This window comes from Panulirus ornatus, chromosome 48 (genome assembly GCF_036320965.1).
Source record: "Panulirus ornatus isolate Po-2019 chromosome 48, ASM3632096v1, whole genome shotgun sequence".
In the NCBI taxonomy this organism is placed as follows: Eukaryota; Metazoa; Arthropoda; class Malacostraca; order Decapoda; family Palinuridae; genus Panulirus; species Panulirus ornatus.
Genome location: NC_092271.1, coordinates 23636957 through 23658771, shown reverse-complemented (window position 1 = coordinate 23658771; position 21815 = coordinate 23636957). Strand labels below are relative to the sequence as shown.

Below are 21815 nucleotides of genomic sequence, written 5' to 3'. Positions count from 1 at the left end.
TGAAACGTCCAGGGTCTGTGGGGCCTGGATGTGGATAGGGAATTGTGGTTTTGGTGCATTACACATGACAGCTAGTGAGTAAGTGTGAATGAATGTGGCCTTTTTGTCTGTTTTTCTGGTGCTTTTTTTTTTTTTTTTTCATATTTGCTGTTTCCCTGCATTAGCAAGGTAGAATTAAGAAGAGAGGATTGAGCCTAAGAGGGAAAGTACTGACTTGGTCTGCTTCACTGTTCCCTCTTTTCGAAAAGTAAAAACTGGAGGGGAGGATTTCCAGCCCCCTGCTCCCTCCCCTTTTAGTTCACCTTTTATGACATGCAGGGAATATGTGGGAAGTATTCTTTCTCCTCTGTCCACTGTTTTATGTATTTATCTATTTATATGTATTTATATTTCAGAAATCAAGTGCATTAGATGGTGAATTATCAACATCAGTAAAAATTGGACCAGCAGCAGCAGCAGGTCGTACCTCAGGACGGGTTCCAGTGAGAGTAGAGGATGTGTACACAGATTCTGAGGATGAAGATAGTCTTGGTACTTTGCTTCAGTTGGTTGATAATTCTTAGTGTAGTTAGATACTACTAAGTGTCCCTCTGAGCTAGCTCTGATCCTTGCTTGCCTGTTTTGCCCATTTCCATCTTTTTGATCAATCCAGCAGCCTGGGCTTATCCCATCCTAGGGGGGTGAAGACCCCCGAAGACTCCACAAAGGTATCCACGAAGTTGACTGTTGACCTTCTCTCCTATGTGACTCACCTTTGGTTCTTCTATAAGTTAATCATTCTGTTTCTCATACTGAGTATATTTCCTCTCTTAAAACCTATGCAATATCTTAGAATGGAGAACCAGTAACCTAATTAACTTCAGTGGTGCAAAAACACAATTTCTCCCTGCATCTCTCTCTAAAAGTCATTTGCTTCCCTAAGTTTGAATTCAAAACACTGGAATTCAGCCCAGTAATTACATGAACTTTCTGAGTGTTACAATATCCTCCATGCTAATCTGGAAACCCCACATAATCAACATTATAAAGTCTGCTTCAGATAAGCTAGGGGTGTTGTCTATTAATGATCTTTTTAGTTGCTACGAATTTCTTTTTCTGTTGTAGAGCCAGCAAAGGGTAAGGACAAGAGTACAAGTGATATTGTTGCTTCAAGTGAGACTGACTCTGTGGATCCCGAAGATCAAAAGGACTGTATTTCTTTGCCTGGTAGCTCACGAGCTAGTAGTTTGGAGCCCGGCCAAAATTCTCATGACTTGGGTGTTAAAGGTGAGTTCAAAAAGCATTACTGCTGTGGTTATCCTGAGCTGTAGTGACATGCCATTTCCATACAGACAGAATTGACTGTCTGAAAGCCATTATAGGAATGGGATGGCCATATCTATTCTCAAAGTCATCAAATCATAAATCAAGCACAAGGAAAAACTCTGTCTTCTGTAATGATGGAATAATGTTGATGCTGGTTAGTCATATTGTCCTGTACTAAAAGAACTTCCTCCCATTGCTTTAATGATGCACTGGTAATGTAGCACACTGAGTCAGTCTGTCAAAATGCTTGTGATTAAGCAGTGTGGGGATCGTTTGTTTGGAGACTTGTAGCTGTAGTTTCATGGCTTAGTATTGAATTCAGAGTTTTATAAGATGGAAATAATCATGTATACTTAAGCAAATCCGAGCTAAAAGTGTCTCTGTGGGAGTATATTATCTTTATGCACTGGTGAAAAAGGGTCAGAATGGAGGAAACAGATAAGTGACAATGTTTATGATAGGGACAGGTTTAGGTTTGTATCAGTATGGAATGGAATAATGGCATACTCAAGAAATATGTTTGACATTATACCAGTCCTGATTGTGATATCTAAATTCATTGTTCTTTGTAAAGAATGAATACTTTTAAGGAAATTCTGATGTGTGATGGTTTGCTAATTATCTATAAAGAGGTCCTTAAGTGGTTTTGATATAGGGGAAAATGGGTTTTTATACCCGAATCACCCCCAACTCAACAAAACAACAACTATTTTGGGCATCACATGCAACACACAACATTCACCCTCTAAACAAAATACATCATCACAGAAGAAACATGCAAATTAAATGCCTGCAGGAAATTAATATGACAAATTTTTGTACTGACAGGGTTAGAATGATGTTCTTCACATTTTTAATGGTTAGAACGATTTTCTTCATATTTTTATTGTTTTTCACGACACCTTTAGGACTCATCAAAGATACATAGATATGGACTATGCTTTCTTATTCATCACAAATATAATTGATTAATGAACCTATCCCCATACACACACAACTGTATGAGAAAAATACTTTAAATCTTTTAGAAAATAAGTGGTGTGTAGAGGGTTGTTGGAGTTGGTGGTGATGGCAAGAGACACTTCCAACAAATAGAATCCATTCTCTCAGACTTGCCTGGTATTCTTTCACTTCCTACACATACCTTTCTTCTACTCTTATTCACCCTCTAGAATAATTTGTTATGCTGACTGAAATTCTAATTAATTTTTCTTCTGAGATCCTCATTTGTTTTCCTTTAAAAATTCATTTGCCACTAGTTCCTGAACAGTTTTAATCAGCGAAGTTAAACCAGATTATGCACTACCTTAACTGACTTAGTACCCTGATATCCGAACTACTTTAAAACAAAAATACATTAAGCGGGGCTTTGATGAACTTATATTACAGATAAAAGAATTTAGAATGCTCTGTAAATCTGATTTAGGAGTATGTAACTCCTATTAGATGTAAAACCTGTCAAATGTCTGAGATATTAGTGGGGCTTTAGGGGTGAGGTTTAAGATTGTCTTGTTCCTTGTTAGGTATTAGTACTAAATAAAGAAGAGCTAGCAGAGCTAGGAGGTTGAGATTTAAAATTATGTTCCTTGTTATATAGTAACACTAATTAGAGAAGTGTAATTTGTGTGTAATGAATAGGTAAATAGTTATTTAGATTAGAATTGTGTTAGTCATTTATGTTATAACTTGTATGCCCTCTTTTTACAGCAAGGAGGCATAAATAGAAAAAGTTTAGTGTTATTGTATATAACACCTTGGGAACATTTGGATTTTAACATATAGGTCCACAGTATGATCATGATCTTGAAATTTGTGAACTAATTCTTGTTTCAGCTCCTCTTAGTAAGGGCTCCCTGTCAACACCTGGTCAAAAATCACAAACACAACAGCCTCAGGGGTCTTCAGTGATACGCAACCCTCGACCTAAGAGAAGCAGTAAAAGTTCTGTAAATCTGGATGAGTGCATGAAGGCATTTAAAAAAGGTGACATTTCCCATAGTGTTTTCTTTTTTGCTATTGATTTATTTTTTGCCATCTCCCTCCCCATTATTATTACTGTTTGTGTGAGAGTGAAAGTGCCTAATTGTACTGGCTGGACGATGGGAGAGTTTTACACTCGTGGGGCTCCACCTCTTGAATTTTCTCATCTGTCCGATAAGTTCTTAGATTTCTTTATGCCCCTTGCCTTAGCCTTGTCATTAGTCATTTTATTCCATTAATCCACCTCTCTTATGCTGTAAAAGTATTTTTTTACATCTTTCTTAGCAAGTTTCTTGCTTAATTTTATGTTATATCCTCTGGTTTACTATCCCTACATCTCTTGAAGAACTTTTCACTGTGTACATCATCAGTCTGTTTTAAAGACTTAAGGGTAGTGATCAGGTTGCCCCTGACCTTTTTCTCTTCCAAGGTAGGCAAAATTAAGGCATCTAGCCTTTCCTCGTAATTCAGCTATTTTGATTCTGGTACCATCTCTGTTGTTTTACACTGGATTTTCTCATTCAGTTTTTTGTGTTGTTTTTTTGGTGTGTAACCAAACTTGAGCTTATTCTAGTTGTGGCTGTATGTGTGATGTGCATTGAAATTCATGGATAAGGAAATCTTCAGCAAGCTGTGCTCATCACACTAAGGCACAGCTTATTTCTTGTCTGAAATTGGTGCTTGTAAGTGTTCTGAGGTCATTTAGTTTGTTTATGGCTTTTGTGGTGATGTTTGTGGCATTGTGTGAGATAGTAGTGAGTTACAGATAATATGATAAAACTTTGTTGGGAATGATGCACATGTGATTCATATGTATTATATTTGAAAATATAAATTTTTTTATTTGTTAGAAAAGACAGAAAATCATGCCTTTATTTCATAAGGATGGAAGCGTGAGATTGTGTTTCGTGCAACTGTTGATCCAAACAAAGGTGGAGCCAGAGCTGATATTTATTATTATGCACCTAATGGCAAGAAACTGCGTTCAAAAGTGGAAATTGAAGACCATCGTAAGTAGTTTTTGTTTCATTTACTTTTGCCAGAGTAGAATTTTATGAAATAAAAACTGTTGATGGTATTGTATATCGATTATTTACTGAATACCATCAGGATGCTATTCTTTAACAAGTTTAAACATTATTCTTTTTGTTTTATCATCTGTTATCTTGATGTATATTGAACTGTTTTATGGTATTCTTTATGAAGAGCAGTGAAACATAAATGAGTTATACTTCAATAATTGAAACTTTCTTGCATTTATTTTCCTTTTATGCCTAAGATACATTATTTGGTATTATAAACCAGCGATTCAAATTTTTTAAATGCCTGTGTCCACGTAGTCTCAAAGTTGACAGTATACTCATATGCTCTTGACTGTGATTATTGTACATTATAGCATTTACAGTTTACAGATCTTGTATAACTCTGAATTAGGTGATTATACCAGTTGTTATTTTTTTGTTTTATGTAATCTAATATTCAGAGTTGGAAGGGGCACCAAGGCCAAGGAAAATATCAATATGAAGTATGTGTGAGTCATGAGAGGTGCAGAGGAATGTGTTTAGGATGGTGCATAGGAAGCTTCCTATGTAGCAAGCATTAGAGTTGATATGTAGGCCTTTGCATGGGCTGTAGCATGGTTCAGCATGGCTGAGGTGTGGACTGTCATGGCTAAGGCTGGCCATGCCAGGTAGGTTTGTTTCTGCTGTTCTGTTGATGGGTTCATAGACAGAAGGGTTTGATATCTCAAGTACTGATTCTAGGAGGAAATTGGAATCTTGATCTACTGAGCAAAAATTATGGTATTCAGGTAGTGGTAGGAAAATAAAGGATGCCACATTATGAAAAGATTTTGAGATGGGTGCAGAAGGATAAGTTTGGAATTCTTCTCCCACCTTTCACATTCATTGTTTCCCCATCCAAACTCACTCTTCCTCCTTCCCAACTGTGAAAAATTGAATTCATAATTTTTTCTCTTTTTCAGTGAGCCGAAATAGCATTACAGATATTTCTTTAGAACACTTCACATGGATAAAAGAACCATTAGGTGTCAGCAATGAATATGAACAGATTCGTCATGCTTCAAAATATGTGGTAAGTTATGATGTAAAGTTTTGTTTGTTAAGAAAGGTTGAATTTGAAATATAACATTTGGTACGTTGTTTTTCAGTTTCAGACTTTCATACAAATTTGGGATGTAGCTGTCTTACTTCTTGAACCCATGGAAATAAAAAAAAGGAAAGTTTCACATTATAACCCATAAGGAATCTTAGTTGTATAAACCTAACAATGAAATAGCAGTAACTGTTGCACATAATTTCCTCATGATGACAAGGTCTTGCTCAGTGTTAATGAGTGTTTGCAGTAATAGTTGCACCTAATTTACTTATGATGTCAAGGTCTTACTCAGTGTTAATGAGTGTTTGCCTTTCACATTGCTTTTTAATGATATCTAAGTTGAAGTTGTACAAACTTTCCATGAAACAGGAAGTAGGATACCCCTTTTTATTGTTGCCATTCTTGAAATAGTTTCATTCTAATATGATATAGATATGAAGAAACTGATTTGGATAAGATAGTGGTGGATGTTAAGATAGTTGATTTTAGTACGATGTAGTTTAAGGTAGTTGCTTAATCCTTCAACCATACTTCTGTGAATTTATGATGCTGCATAGGGGGACCTTACTTAGATCAGTGATTAATGTTTTCACTCCTGGAATGGAATTTTAGCATATGTGTGATGTTAGCATAAGGTACCTTAAACCCTCTTACACTACATGTATGCATGAATTCTCCAGATGCCCTTCAGTAATGGTGTTAGGAAGAATTTTCATTAAACTACGAACTGCAGATGATATCAGCAGCATTTGCTTTATAGCATTGAGGTCTGTAGTGATCCAGATGATAATCTCTTTTGATGATATCAAACATGGATTTCATAGACAGTGAAATTAAAAACTAGACATTATTAACAGTAGTGTCAGTTTGTGACAGTTTTGGAAAACTGAGTTAATTAACATGGGTGCAGTGTTAGAAAGCAAATTTATTGAAAACACCAGAATGGATGTCATCTTATTCACACTTGTGCTAAGGGAGAGAGCTGCTTTTTTGGCATGAATGAAGAAAGATTACAGGGGTAGACATAGGGTTACTAAAATGTGCAACAAGAAATGTGGCAATGTTAGTCATTTAAGGTGGAATTAGAGGAGAAATGAGAGCCAAAAACAGTTGCCTTTTTATTTGGATAGACTGTCATAGTGTCATAGGAGTGAAAAGTAGAGGAAAGGTATTTTGACAGAAGTTGGTACTGATGCTTTTGGTTAGAGACTGGAAAGACCTATCAGTTGAAGAAGAGGAGGGTTTGCTGCACTTCCTTTAGAATGCTTTACCTCAGGAATAACATATATGCAATGAATTGGAGTTGGAAGATGAGTATTTCCAAGTTCATTGTGCCGGGTCACTTGACCAAATTGCTTCTGATCGTGAATGGATGAATCATGGGTTAGAAGAACAGATAGTCAAAAACCACTGGTACATACTCGGTAGAGATAGCATTACTTGAGGAGAGGCAGTAATTTTCTCGTAGAAAGTCAAATGATAATTTTTTTAGGTTAATATAATATGGTCATTGCTACTGAGATACTAGATTTGACATTTAGTGATGGAAGCTCAAGGAGGAGTTGGAGTTAGGATACATTTATAAATGTGTTGTTAGGTGAACCAATAGGTGGGGAGTTGATGTAATCATAGTATGAAGAATTGAACATGAAGAACAGATCCAGAGGGGTGGGAATGTGGTTGTAATGGTGTGGAATATGGCTAGGATGGTTTATAATTTGCTCCAAATCATTGAGAATGAAAATGTGATGGATTCATTTCCTCCCACCATCTGTTTGGGAGGATTTTAATCATTCTCAATGTTGGCCACTGATATCTCAGTAGCAGAAGACCTCGAGGTGTGGGTGAAAATATAATTGTTAATGTACTCTTGTATAATTCAAGTTCTAGCCATGAAAATGTAACATGCACATAATCAGTATGTCTATAACAAATCATCAGATGTTACTTTAATCTGGGGACGACTGAGAGGAGTTCATTACATGGTAAAATTACTGTATTAAACAATGTAGCTGAAAAATTACTTGACTTTCACATATGATGATTTTTGTGAAATTCATTAATGGCCTCTATATTTTCACCTGTACGTCTTCAGTATGTATGTACAAAACCTGAAGAGTATCAGTTTACTCTATTGTTAAATATTAAATGAGATGATTACAAATTTTTTTTATTATACAGGACAGTACTTGATGATGCAGATGAACAGAAATAACTGGTTCAAATCATTGTAATGTTTCTGTAAATTAGTTTATGGTTACCATAATGCCACATACACAACTCCAGTGTGTAGGCAGAAAATTTGCATAGTTTCACTTTATTCTGTTGATAAGTATAAGAGCTGATAACTCAAACTATATAGCCCTAGTTAGGATAAATACATGAGTTCACAGATGGACAGGGGTTAAGTGATACTTTATCCACTTGCTTTGTAATTGGTGCATATAGTCTTTGAACTCAAAGTGTATCAGATTCTGGAAGTAGTGTTGCACCATGTTATATTGTATGCTGGTTCTTGAGTCTCATTCAATAGAATTACCATTAGTTTTCTTGCAGTGGTAATTACTTTTTTCAGAATTTCACAGAATTTGAAGATTGGCTAGAGTTGGGAGTGTGGAAATCAGGAGATAAAGTATTTTAATGGCACTGTGTGATATGTTTAAAGATGGTACAATGAAGTGGTATGAACTTACAAAAAGAATGGGTCTCATTAGATAGACTGAAAAGGATGTACTCAAGTTGGATGAGTGAGCATAGAAAGAGAGAAAGCCAAGTTTGTGTTACAGGAGTACATATTTGATGGAGAAGTCTGCAATGATAAATAAGGTCATGGTGTGTGGAATGGAGTTTGAGTTAGTGTGCTTGCTGCATAGCAGAAAATATGTATGAAATATTGGTCAGATAATTTTGATTAGGTTCTTTTAACTATGAAATTTCCTCTGATAACATAGAGTAAATTTTACATTCTCTTTACAGAAATCTAGCATAACAAATGCCACTGCAATTCCTGCTGTTGTACCTAAGCCAGCACCGGAAGTCCCACCTGAGGCAGAAGTGCAGATACCAAGGAAAAGAGGAAGGGGAAGACCTCCAAAAAATCCAGGTGAACAGCCAGTAAAACGAGCTAGAATGAAGATAACTCCTATTGTAAGTTTATTTCATATTATTTATTAATTTGGAAACTGTTTCTTGTGAGAGGCTTACATTGTAATATTTAGCATGTTATAATTGAAGTAGGTTTTAAATTTTGATTGTCATATACGCTTATACAGTGTATTACACTAATATGCATGTAAGATTTTACAATTCATAGGAATAGTACTTTGTAAGTACAATTAAAACTCTTAGGACACATACATCTTGGGCACACTTACTGCCATATTGTGGTATCTGAAATAAGAGAGCTGAGTCACAAGGAAAGGTAGAGGCTCTAAACTTGTCTATAATGGAAAAGTGCAGACTAAAAGAAGATTTACTTTTAATCTTTCAGTTTCTAAACCAATTTAACATTGTCATTAGGGAATGGCTCTTGAAATGCAGAGATGGAACAGCTTGAGGCTGTAATGAGGAACTTGATAAAAAAGACAAAAAGAAATCCCAGTTGTGGATAAATGGAATAAGCTAAGCGCTTAGACCTGTTACGGTAAGTACAGTATTGTTAATCCTAGCAACTCTGAGGAAGAGCAAGGAGGAGTCAACAAGTTGTAGTTACCTTTACTCCTGACCATTGCAGGATGGAACTAGTTTCTACAGTGAACCTGGTTTCCTGTGTGGAAGAGCAACATATGCCATTTCATAGCTCATACTAAGCACAGGTGAAACATCATTTTATCAGTCTTTTTGGGAAATAACAGAGTACAGGGGAAATCCTGTTATGATAGACTAAAGGGTATTGAAATTCAGCCTCTAATGAACCAATTGAACCACATCAGGCTAAGTTTAGGATCCAATGGAACCTTCTGTGATACCCCTTTACATTGCTCATGTATCGTGGTAAGATAAGGACCCATCAGACTGAGTTTGGGATGTAGCAGAATAGTCTTTTACCTCCCAACCTCAGTCTTGGATGCTTGACCACTAGCTGGACTCTTGAGTATAATGAGAACATGTAACAATTTGTTGTGCATCACCTTGATGCATCTTTTTCTTTCAAACTATTCGCCATTTCCTGCGCCAGCGAGGTAGCATCAAGAACAGAGGACCGGGCCTTTGAGGGAACACCCCCACCCGGCCCAATTCTCTGCTCCTTCCCTTGGAAAATAAAAAAAAAAAAAAAAAAAAACGAGAGGGGAGGATTTCCAGCCCCCCGCTCCCTCCTCTTTTAGTCGCCTTCTACGACACGCAGGGAATACGTGGGAAGTATTCTTAATCCCCTATCCCCAGGGATAACCTTGATGCATATATTACTTTATTTCATTCACATATAACATTCTTCTTGCACATACATGTACCTGTATACTTATTTACAATTAAATGGTGTAGTTTGCACCTTTACACCCACAAAAAGAATGAAAGTAGAAATATTAAGATGAAACAAGACCTTGCTGGTCATTGTGTCGTTGATATGTGCAAGCTTGGTGAAGACATGGATGAAGTAGATGTCTAATATTTGAAAGTTTGTAATACCGGAAGAAAAGTAAATGTTTATAAGTCACATATTAAGAGGATCATATGGTGTATCTTTTTTTTTTGATATGTTTGATGTCATTGGACTTCTATTTAGTATTAGATTTTTTAAGGTTTTCTTTGTTAGATCTGTGCTTCTGTATACCCAGACTTGTGTGTATGATGTGAAGCATATTTATTATTCGAGACTATGCCTTACCTCCAGGGTATGCTACACAGATTTCACCTTATGTCACTTTTCCTGTTCATGTAATTTTACTACAGGTTGACCTTTCCTAATCTGGAAATCCAAAATCTGAAACTTTTTGAGAAATGACATGACATTACAATTGGAAAATTCCACACTTGACCTCACTTGCCCATGCTTGGCTCTTATGCTCTGTTAGTGCCAGTTTGTTATAAACCATTGTCACCGCCAGACCTATGTGCATTACTTACTGTGTTTATTGCTTATTATTTGCTCTGTGGTACAAAGATCTTGTTGAAAAATGTCATAAAGGCCTGTAGATACCCCTATGGGTAACAGTGAAACAGCTGAAATGTTTCTGAATCAAGGTGATTGTGATAAAAGAGATGAAGAAGATGACTTTGTTGACACTGCAGAAAAAGTGCCTATTGATGATGTGGTGAAAATGTATGATGGACTTATTGAAGCTTCAGACTAGAGCAGTGTGCATTCATAAGAGAGTAAGAAATAATGTGAATTTATAAAATTGAAGTTATTAAATCAAAGAGAGACTTCTAGACAAAAACCATTGTTAATGAGGCAGAAGACTCTGGAGGAAACATTTAAAAGATTCATCCAGCAGAATGTCTCCTCATCCTTAGAGGACCCTCTTCCTGATCCCTCAATTTCCTTTGATGTTCCTTCCCATGATGATGTCAACAGAGATGTATTCTCCCCCTCAAGTTTCTCTGGCCTTATGTAGTTCTTGTATTTGTTTGCTGCGTTTATCTTCTTTAGTGAAGAGATATTTTTTTTTTTTGACAAGTACAAAATATTATTTTCATGTGGTCTGAATTTCATCTCCACCTAAAATGCCTTGTTTGAGTGTAACATGACCAGCAACATTTTGATACAAGTATTCAGCTGATGCTACTGTACTGCTTAGTTACCCAAAACATTATTTTTTTATTGTATTAATGGTATTTCATATTTTTTTTACTGTTAAGTACTTAAGTGTGAATGTGTAAGAAAATGATTGCTTATCAATAGCATATAAATTCAGAGTCAGGAATGAAGGTGATGCCAAACAACCACAAATTGTCCACATGGGTGGCTGAGGTTGGGACACCTTAGTTTTCTGATGGTTCATTGTTACACAAACTTTGTTTCTATCCGAATTATCTTTAGGCTGTTTGTATAAGGTTTATATGAAACATGAATGGATTTTGGGTGTAGATTTAGGTCCCATCCACAAGATAACTCGTTGTGTATATGCAAATATTCCAAAATCCAAAATGATTCAAGCCTTAGAACACTTGTCTCAGGGATTTTGGGTAAGGGATACTCAACCTGTGTTTGACTTTATTTTCACTTGGCATGTATAGCAACAAAAAGCAAGAGTTTCCCCTTCAACTTCCAGGCTTTATATACATGACTTGTGAAATTTCCTCATCTTTATTATTCCACAGGTGCCACTGAGTCTGAAGAAGGAAAGAGAATCTAGCTTGGGTACTAAGAGTGTTTCTCCTCAGACTTCAGTGTCAATAAGGACATTAGGCGTTCAGAAAACTCACCCTATCACATCTCCTGTCACACCATCAACTGCTATAAGATCTCCAGTGAACAAAAATTGGAAACCTGGTATGCAGTTTAAAATATTTATTGTGAATACATATTTTTTTTCAGTTTTGATGAAGTATGTAATCTTTTGTAAAAAAGAATATTAAGAAAAGTCAGTCTTGCATGCATATTCGTGATTATTATATTTGTGAGATGCTGTTTTTTATTTTTTTATTTTTTTGCATATGTTTGTATGCAAATGATTGCTCTGAATACTGTATATGCCATACAGTAAATGTTATACCAGCATTCCCATTACAGTGACTTTGTTGAAGTATGTGCTAGAACGAGGGAATAAATGTTTACAATGATTTTGAATTTGTGACACTTTTTTGTTTTCATTTTTTAATGCATTCATTTGTAAATGATTGCTATATGATGATATGAAATATGCACCTTATATTTAATCAGTAGCCACCATCATCATTACAAGGGAGTTTTTTGTGTTTAAATGTTAGTAATGATTATAAATTTGTTGTCATGATATTATTTATTATACTTTGTTTTTTAAATGCATTTTTATTAATGATTGCTTTATAGAGTTGTAAATAGTAAATCTAAAACCAGCATCACCATGAGGAAATGACTTTGTTTATATTTTCTATTTATTATACTTGATCGCTGTTTCCCGTGTCAGCGAGGTAGCGCCAGGAAACGGACAAAGAATGGCCCATCCCCTCACATATGCATATCTACATATAGATGCCCTTACATACACATATACATATACATACTTATCAACATATGCATATACATACAAAGACATATACACACATTTGCATATTCATACTTGCATGCCTTCATCCATTCCTAGTGCTTCTCTGCCCCAAAGGAAACAGCATTGCTACCCCCTGCTTCAGCAAGGTAGCACCAGGAAAACAGACTGTTATGAATATATAGTGTACTCTTGTATGTGAGAGCATGTGAATTACCGTTATGAGGTGTGAAGGGGAAGCCTTGCTGAACTCGGATGCAAGATGCATGATATGGCCAGATAATGGACGAAAAAGATTCTTGTGCACTTCAAACCTTAACACTCTCCTGTAGACCTAAAAATGGATTTTTAGATAAATATTCCATGTTACATCCAGTTTATGCAAGTGTATTTTGTGTGCCAGAACTTTAGATTTAGTGTTTTTTTTTTCATACAATTTCGACTTATCCTACGTTAGGTAGCGTTAAGAATGGAGGAGTGAGTTTTAGAGGGTATATTCACACTTGGCCCACCTCTCCGTTCCTTCTTTTGGAAAATTGTAAACGGGAGGGGAGGATTTCTAAATGTCTTGTTTTTGTGTGTTCAATTCAGACCACCTTACTTCATCCCTGGAATAACCATATTCTCCAGTGTCCAGGAAACCTTTACATAATCAGCATCACATCATTGTCTTATTACCTTACTTTTGTTATCTGTCTGTCTGTCATTATCTTTGATGCCCATTCCTTTTGGGAATACCTTCAAGGGGCTGGCCACGGCAAGATAGTCTCCATAACTGGTAAACTACAGTGCCGCTTCTTTTGTTCACATTCACTTTCAGCTCCCTTTTATGCACCTCCTAAACCATAATCTGGAGTTTTCCCCAGATTTTGCCTTTTGAGCCACATCATTTTCAAACAGTAACTTTTTCACCTCCCTTGCTTTCATCTCCATTATGCCATAGATCTGCCCTTCACTCAGACCCTTGTATTCACATCCCTCTGCACTTATCCCTGGGGATAGGGGAGAAAGAATACTTCCCACGTATTCCCTGCATGTCGTAGAAGGCGACTAAAAGGGAAGGGAGCGGGGGGCTGGAAATCCTCCCCTCTCATTTTTTTTTTAATTTTCCAAAAGAAGGAACAGAGAAGGGGGCCAGGTGAGGATATTCCCTTAAAGGCCCAGTCCTCTATTCTTAACGCTACCTCGCTAACGAGGGAAATGGCGAATGGTATGAAAGAAAGAAGTTTTGATAACCATGATGACATAGTACATTTTTGATGTAGACCCATCTTCTCCAAGAACTATTGGTTTATGAAAATGTGTACCAAATGAGCTGCCTTCCTCATGAAGATATACTTGAACAGAATTTTTGATGTTATGGCAATGTATGTAAGATATTGAATAGTCAGTGACCTTTTAGGTATGCTCAGAACATTTCAAAAAGAAATGGGTGTATTGGTATGGCTATTGTATGAATCATTTTGTTGATAACTCTTGTAACCACTTATTTTTCTCTATTTCTTAATCTGCAGCAATAACACTGGAAAGCCCAATAACTGTAAGCAGTAGTATTAGTGAAAAACCAGTTCAGCCAGCACCTGTGAAGTCAGATGTGACTACTAATAAAACTCCAAAGAACCACATTGTGTACACAACAAAAATATGTCATGAACCAACTGTTTCCCCCAGAATTCTAACACCAATGTAAGTATATAATTTTGAATTTAGTATATCCCCAATTCAGACTTTAGATTAACTTTTTATGTACTACAACTGTATTTGTAAATTTCTTCAGTCTTTGAAAGCATTGTACTGCTGTGATATCTTCAAGACAGTTTTGATACCAAGTTTAGACTTATTAGGCATCATCTTTGAGGTGTGATACAGAGATAAACAAGATGAAAAACAGACAAATGTATATGTGAGACCAAGTGTTGCATATAGATGATTCAAGATTTTTGTCTCATAAACTAGATAGTATCTAACCAGCAGATTATGCTCATGTTTAGAATGGCATAAACGTTTTGTAATTAATGGATTTGTACCTTTATTGATAAAGATATACATGTTTATGCTTTTTGCTCAAATTTATATATTAGACCAAGTGTTGCATATACAACATGCATAGGTGATTCAAGATTTTTGTCTCATAAAGTAGTTAGTATCTCACCTGCAGATTATGCTCATGCTTAGAATGGCATAAACTTTTTGTAATTAATGGATTTGTGAACTTATTAGTAAAGATATACATTTGAATACTTTTTGTGAAAAAAGATGTTACTGGACTTTGCCTTCATATAGCTATGCCAAATCATCTTTGTCGAGGCAGCATGACCATTTGTGGATGTAAAAGGGAGCAGTCTCATTGAGGACCTTCTTACTTCAGAGTTGTCCATCATTCCCATGCTTCGGCATGAGGTGCAACCTCAAGGCTGTAGGAGCCTCATGAAAGGGGTCATGGGGTTGTATATAATAATGATGATAATTAAAAAGATATTATTTATTTAGATTTTGTGATGTACAAAATTTATATTTTTGTCTTTATTATGTAATTCATAGTCTTGATATAGTGTATTTATTGCTGTGATGATATTTTTAACATTATGGTAGCTTCACTGTAAGGCTTCTGTATGCAGTTGTGGGTGGCAGAGCTGACTACTAACTTCCTGGCCTGGGTTCAATCCCTGGTGCAGGCAGACAACACTTGGGTCACCCAGCTGTTTATCCTTCTAGTTGATAGATGAATGGACACCAACTTCAGTTAATTGTAAAGCACTATATCTGTGACTGGCCTTGCCAGCCAGTAGCTCGTAACTCAGCTTGAGTCAGCCCAGGGATGTCCATGTTTTGGTACATGGTGCTCATTGACAGGCTGGTTAACTTACCAAGGTTTAGTAGGTTATGAGTAGTTTTAGTTGCAGTAGATCAGTTGGTTGTGGTTTACCATGGAGGTCCTATCTTTAGAGAAGTAAAGGCATTGTTTTCTTTCTTTCATTGATGATTCTTTTGTTTATGTCTGTTCACATAGTAACTTCCCTTTGGTGATCTGCCACATATTCTAAAATAATGGCCTTCAAAATTTCTCTCATTTCTGTTTTCTGTTTTATCCTTTTATTGCTGTCTTTTAGAGTCTTTTTTTCTGCCTTTATTATTGTACTTTCTTTGTGTGTGTCTTTGCAGAGGTAGTCATGGCTTTCATTTATTCATATTTCTAAGTGGAAGTGACAGCTGCTTTACTAATTATTATTCAAATCAAGAATTGTTATGTAAGATCTTTTTATCTTTACTGCTAGGTCTTTGAATTTAAAGTTGTTGGATTACATTAGAAAATTCTGCATTTCACCTTATAGCGTGGGAAGAGATATATATGATTTACATAGATAATGATAATACTCAGAAGTATGTAAACATGAAATCAACCCAGATTAATCAATCCCTTCAGGTTGTCTGGTGAGGCTCGTCAGCGAACTTTCCACTGCACTGGGCATTGCCCTCTAGGTGGTGGGATGGTACCATGCCTACAGTGTGTCAAATGCTTATGCCTCTTTCATCCAGAGTGTACCTACATGCCACCTTCCACAGTTAATGTCGTTCAAGCTGGAGCTGCAAAGTTTCTCTGTCCTGTAAGTGGTATTTTCTTGTACGTTTGTTGCAAAAAATTAGTTTTGCTCGCCATCTTGCTACAAGGAGGTAAACTGGGTGTTATGTTTAATTTTTTTTTTTTCATACTATTTGCCATTTCCCGCATTAGCGAGGTAGTGTTAAGAACAGAGAACTGGGCCTTAGAGGGAATATCCTCACCTGACCCCATTCTCTGTTCCCTCTTTTGCAAAATTAAAAAAAAAACGAGAGGGGAGGATTTCCAGCCACCTGCTCCCTCCCCTTTTAGTCGCCTTCTACGACACGCAGGGAATATGTGGGAAGTATTCTTTCTCCCCTATCCCCAGTACTTAAATTGGAGCAGTAAACATATGTGCCAACCAGGAAGAATTTTGAAAGCTTAGTGTTGACTAATGTTTCCTCCTCTTTTGGTTTTGCTTACTACCACTTGAACTTAGAACTATTTTGTTAACCAAACAGTAAATACAGAAGTCTACTGGCTGAATGTATTTTTTTTTTAAAGAAATGCTTCTCTGGACAATTTACTGGGTTCCTCAGACCTTCTTAGATTGTCCCAAGCTTTTATAAATTTTTTGTTTTGATTGCATATCATAGAAAACAAATCCATTTGAAATGTGCTTCATGGCAAAGTTTTGCATTGTTTCTAGTAGACTGAAATTCTTTTATGAACTGATCAAACTAGACACTTTCAGTGATTTTTTTACCAACTCATTTGCTGTAACACTATTTTGAAGTCATCAGAATCAGTGATGAATAATGTACATCTATTTTTCATGGGCAACTACTAGTTTTCTGTCGATTTTATATTCATGAATTGTTTGCTTCTTTTATCATGTACAGCTACTAGAGTTGATGCTATTTATAGATGATTTGTTTCTCCATAGAATTGTTATCGTGAGAACAAGGAAAATGTTGGAGCGAAGAAATGGGAGCCACCAAAACCATATGAACCTCTGGCTTATGACCCTTCGTCTGAAGACTCAGAAAATGAGGTTGAAAAACTACATAAAGCTAAATCAGTGTCAAATTATGCACGAGTTACCCTTCAACCGGAACCACTCCTCACACCCCCAAGCTCACCTCCACCAGATTATAAAAGGTACGTGATTCACATTTTGGATGTGAGATTGTGATAGCAAAATAGCTCTTAAAAGGTGAAAATGCTGTATGATTTTTTTCTGGTTGAACTTGTTTGTGTGGTAAAATAGTATAGCTTTGTGCATATTTTGCACCTAGAAAGATGGAGATATAATTATTTCTTTTTTCACAGTCAATTGGATGCAGCAGCCATGACATTAAGTGGACCAAAAGTGCAAACTATAGTAACCATATCTAAAGCTGCTGAAGCTTCGACAGTAGTAACTCATAGTCAGTCTGCACAACTAGGTGAGAAGTTAGAGAGTAGTATGCTAAAATTTTACTTTTCCAATTTTTTTAAAATTAATTGCCCCTTCCTTCTTGGTGAGGTAGCACCATTAACAAACAAACTGTGGCCTCATATGCACACAATCACTCTCAATCTCTCATGTATGATGCGCTGAAATTAGTGACCTGCAATCCATAAAAAGGCCACATAGACTTCTCCACAGTTTACTTTGTTTCACATGCCCTGATATATCCCACTGGCAGTATGTCTCCCCAGATATACCACTTTGATCCAGTTCATTCTATCCTATGAATACCTTTCATCCTCCAGTATCTTTAGGCCCTGATAATACAAGCTTCCTTCACTTCATCCTTGCATCTCTTTCTTGGTCCTCTCCTGCCCCTTATTCCTTTCACTAATGACACTTTGATCTTAGTCAGTCTTTCTTTGTGTCTCCTATCCTTTTCATATTCTAAAACAACATCAGCATACCTTGGTCAGCTCTCTCAATCCACAAACATACAATCTCTTCATCTTACACATAGCACTTAACGTTACAAAGCACACATGCCTAATTCTTCATATCTAGATTTTCCTGTGGTGAGAGCTTCATGCTAACCCTGCCTTTTGGCTAAATCTTGTTAGAAGTGCATGTAAGTAAGTACAGTGTCAATCCTCACTTAGTCAACCCTCCTCATACCACATGTCCCCATGCATTCCATTTCCAAAACAAACAATTTCTTCCCTTCTTTACATTTAGATTCCAAGCCTCAAATCCATACAACTATGTCAGGGCTACTGTACAAGCAACCATAAACATCTTTATCCTAAAAACACTGACCTCATTCCTTAAACCTCTTAACCAAAACCTACTGTGCATGTCTGGGACATGAGGGTAGGAAAATTTTTAAAGAATTACGTATGTAAAGAGTTGATGCTCTTGGTCAAAAGCTTCCTCACCACCCTGTGACTCACTTAAGCACCCACTTCCATGTACCTAAATCACTCCTCTTCCTCCAAGTTCTTTCTTTTCATACTTATATAGACCATCTTGTCTCATACCCCTGATGCACCTCATCTTACTTTTTTCACATTTACTTTCAGTTTATTTCTTTCACACACTCTCCCAGATTTTTCCACCAGCTTTTAGAGTTTCTCTCTGGAATCTGCCACCAGGGTCATGTCATTTACGAACAGCAACTGATTCAATTTCCAAGCCACCCCATCCCCATACCCATGCATTTACATCATCCATAAGCAGATTAAAGAACCATCGTGGTATCACATATCCTTAATGCAGATTTACCTTCACTTGAACCACTCAATCTCCTTCCTTTCAGTTTGCACACATGCTTTGCCCTTCCTGCAAAACCTTCTCATTGTATTTAATAACTTTACATTTAACTCATTTTCATATTCAGATTTTGAGAGAATGGTTGATACTTCACTGTAAAAGGTTAGATGGAAAAAAAACACTAAATACATTATGGGGAATGATGGTAGTTTTATACAGTGAGTGTGCAGAAAAGTTCTTTGATGACTACTTTTAATGATCCATCTTTATCAACGGTGCCTTTTCACTCGTGGTATAACATATAGAAAGCAGGATCCAGTAATACTTATGGGCATTTATAAGGTTAAACACAACATATATGTATGTACAGTAATGTTAGGAAATGGGGCTGCTAGTCTGTAAAGCTTTCTGTAAGGTATGGTACATTTAGTGGTGCATAAAAGTAATTTACTGCATTCTCAAAATATAACACCTATGGGCATATATAAGGTTAAACACAACATATACGTATGTACAGTAATGTTAGGAAATGGGGCTGCTAGTCTGTAAAGCTTTCTGTAAGGTATGGTACATTTAGTGGTGCATAAAAGTAATTTACTGCATTCACAAAATATATTGGTGATGTACCTCCTGCCAAGGGCTTTTTATCTAAGTAATTTTTGGACCACTCAATTAAAAAGAAATCCTGTGGGTTGGGAGTGATGAGATTTATCATGTTGACCCTATTATGTATTTCTAATAGGGCTAACCCTTGGGCTTTTCATATAATGGTTGATGGGTAGTTGTAAGATGTTTTTGAGACTTCAATTATGTTAGTATGAAGCAAGACCTCATAGAATCCTTAGATAAGCATTCTTAGATAAGCATTCATGCATTTTACCCACAGACAGATGAGTTAAAGGTAGTTTTTTTTACTTTAGTCTTACTTATTTAAACCTCCTTGCCCTTCATGTAGAGATTAATATCCCTGGGCACATAACATGTTGTTTTGTTATAAAGCCATGACTGGTCAAGATATTGTTAGGCACTGTTAGTAGCTTAACAAAATTCAGGTTGCATGTATGGTGCTTGTCCATGCTGAATCATGTAGGAATGTTATGAAGATGAGTGTTGATTGAAAATGAGTTTTTTCTTGGGTATCTCCCCCATATACAGTTGGTTAAAACAGCTGAGTAACTTTGCATTTGGTTGCCATTGCAAAAGCTCTTTTGATTACTGTTTATGAGTGATATTTTGGTTCTGATTTGTGCCATTGATAGGATCTGGTCCAACCACTGTGATGAGCAGCAGTGCTGGTATTGCGGGAGGAGTTTATCCAAGTTTGGGTGGGAACCATCTGCTTCAGGTACAGGCACAAGGATCTAATGCCCCACGGTTCCTCCTTGTACGTCCAGGGAGCAGTGGTGAGATGCCTCCAGTTCACAGTGGGACTCATTTAGGAATGCCCAGAGGGATATTGCTCCCCAACAGTCTTGTTGGTGGACAGGTGCCGTTCATGATGTCTGGATCGTCACCTCAGCAGCAGCAGCAGCAGCAGAATACACCACCACCATTTGTATTCCCTGGTTCCATGCAGCAGCAGCAACAGCAACAGCAGCTTCCCACACCAGTTATGCTGTCTGGGAGCATACAGCAACAGCAGCAGACTCCTACTTCTCTCATGTTGTCTGGCTCAACACAAACACAGCAGCAGCAGCTTGTATCCCCTGTCATGCTGTCTGTCCCTGCTTCTTTATATCAGCAGCAAGTTGCTGCCATGATCCAGCAGGCAACGCCCATGATGCAGCAGGCACAGGAAAAGCAGCAAATAACTCCAAAAGTAAGGTTATCACAATATCTTGCTTACTGAAAATACTTTAGCTTTTACAGTTGAATATATTATTTCTGTAAACTTTATTTTACATTTGAAAGAATCTGTATTAGTCTGAATGACACATGAAGAATTTTCTTCTTGTCACAGTACATTACTCATTCAGATATCAAAGATCACCTTGTGTTAGAAAGTGGTCATGTGGATAAGTGACATCAGACAGAAATGTGATGAACAAGTGTAGTATGTATTTTGAAGGATTTTGAATGTGTTTGATGAAAGAGTGACAGATATGGGGTGTTTGAGTCAAGGATTTATGTGAAGTGAGAGTCTTGGCAAGTAGATTTGTGAAATGAGAGGTGGTGGTGTAGGCTTTATGTAAGATGAAGTGTGGCAAGGTGGCCACAGTGGATGGGATTACAGTTGAATTATTTAGGAAAGGATGTGATTGTGCTGTTGATTAGTTTTTTAGGATTTTCAATTGGTGTATGGCTCATGGTGAGGTGTTGAAGGACTGGCAGAATTGCTGTATAATGCCATTGTATACAGGTAAGTGGGACAGAAGTGAATCTTCAAATGACAGAGATGTAAGTTTCTTGAATGTACATGGTAGGTTACATGGGAAAGTGGTTATCAAGAGGTTGATGGCATTCACAAAGCTTCAAATTAGGGAAGAACAATGCAGTTTCAGTAGTGGTGGAGGATATGTGAATCAGGTGTTTGCTTTGAAGAATGTTTGTGAGAAATACTTATAAAAACAAAAGAATTTGTATGTGGCATATGTGGATCTAGATAAGTCATATGAGAAGGTTGATAGAGATGGCCTGTGGAAGGTGTTATGAAAAGATAGTGTAGGGCAATTTTTTCTAATGATCCCTTTGATTTAATAGCAGTGGTCCTTTATGCTCTGCACTTTTCTAAACCTTTCATCAACTAGGCTATTTAACTTCCATGATTGCTTCATCCCATACAGTTCAAACTCCACATTTCAATCACTTGCATTATCTATTGCTTGGATGTCCTTTAAACATACAATATTTTAAAATCGGTTTGCTGAATTTGGCAAAACTCAGGATGTCTGATCTGAAACCTGAGATATTCCCACTCTTAACTGATACTAAACTCCCAAAAACTGGCACAATCAGACTATTCTAGACACCAGACAATTGCGTATGAGAGTTGCAACATATGTATGTTTTTCCATATTATGTT

At 36.7% G+C, this 21815-nt stretch overlaps 1 protein-coding gene across 1 annotated transcript in view; it reads left to right on the top strand.

Moving 5' to 3' along the window:
• Window positions 1-21815, top strand: part of LOC139763994 (uncharacterized) — a 42087-nt gene that overhangs the window by 4346 nt on the left and 15926 nt on the right. Inside the window, exons 3-14 of the mRNA XM_071690467.1 lie at window positions 396-531; window positions 1105-1266; window positions 3139-3288; window positions 4170-4295; window positions 5270-5379; window positions 8380-8550; window positions 11665-11836; window positions 14045-14216; window positions 15955-16135; window positions 17018-17232; window positions 17404-17519; window positions 20053-20612. Of these exons, the coding sequence (XP_071546568.1) occupies window positions 396-531; window positions 1105-1266; window positions 3139-3288; window positions 4170-4295; window positions 5270-5379; window positions 8380-8550; window positions 11665-11836; window positions 14045-14216; window positions 15955-16135; window positions 17018-17232; window positions 17404-17519; window positions 20053-20612 (2271 nt within the window). The remainder of the gene's footprint in view (window positions 1-395; window positions 532-1104; window positions 1267-3138; window positions 3289-4169; window positions 4296-5269; window positions 5380-8379; window positions 8551-11664; window positions 11837-14044; window positions 14217-15954; window positions 16136-17017; window positions 17233-17403; window positions 17520-20052; window positions 20613-21815) is intronic.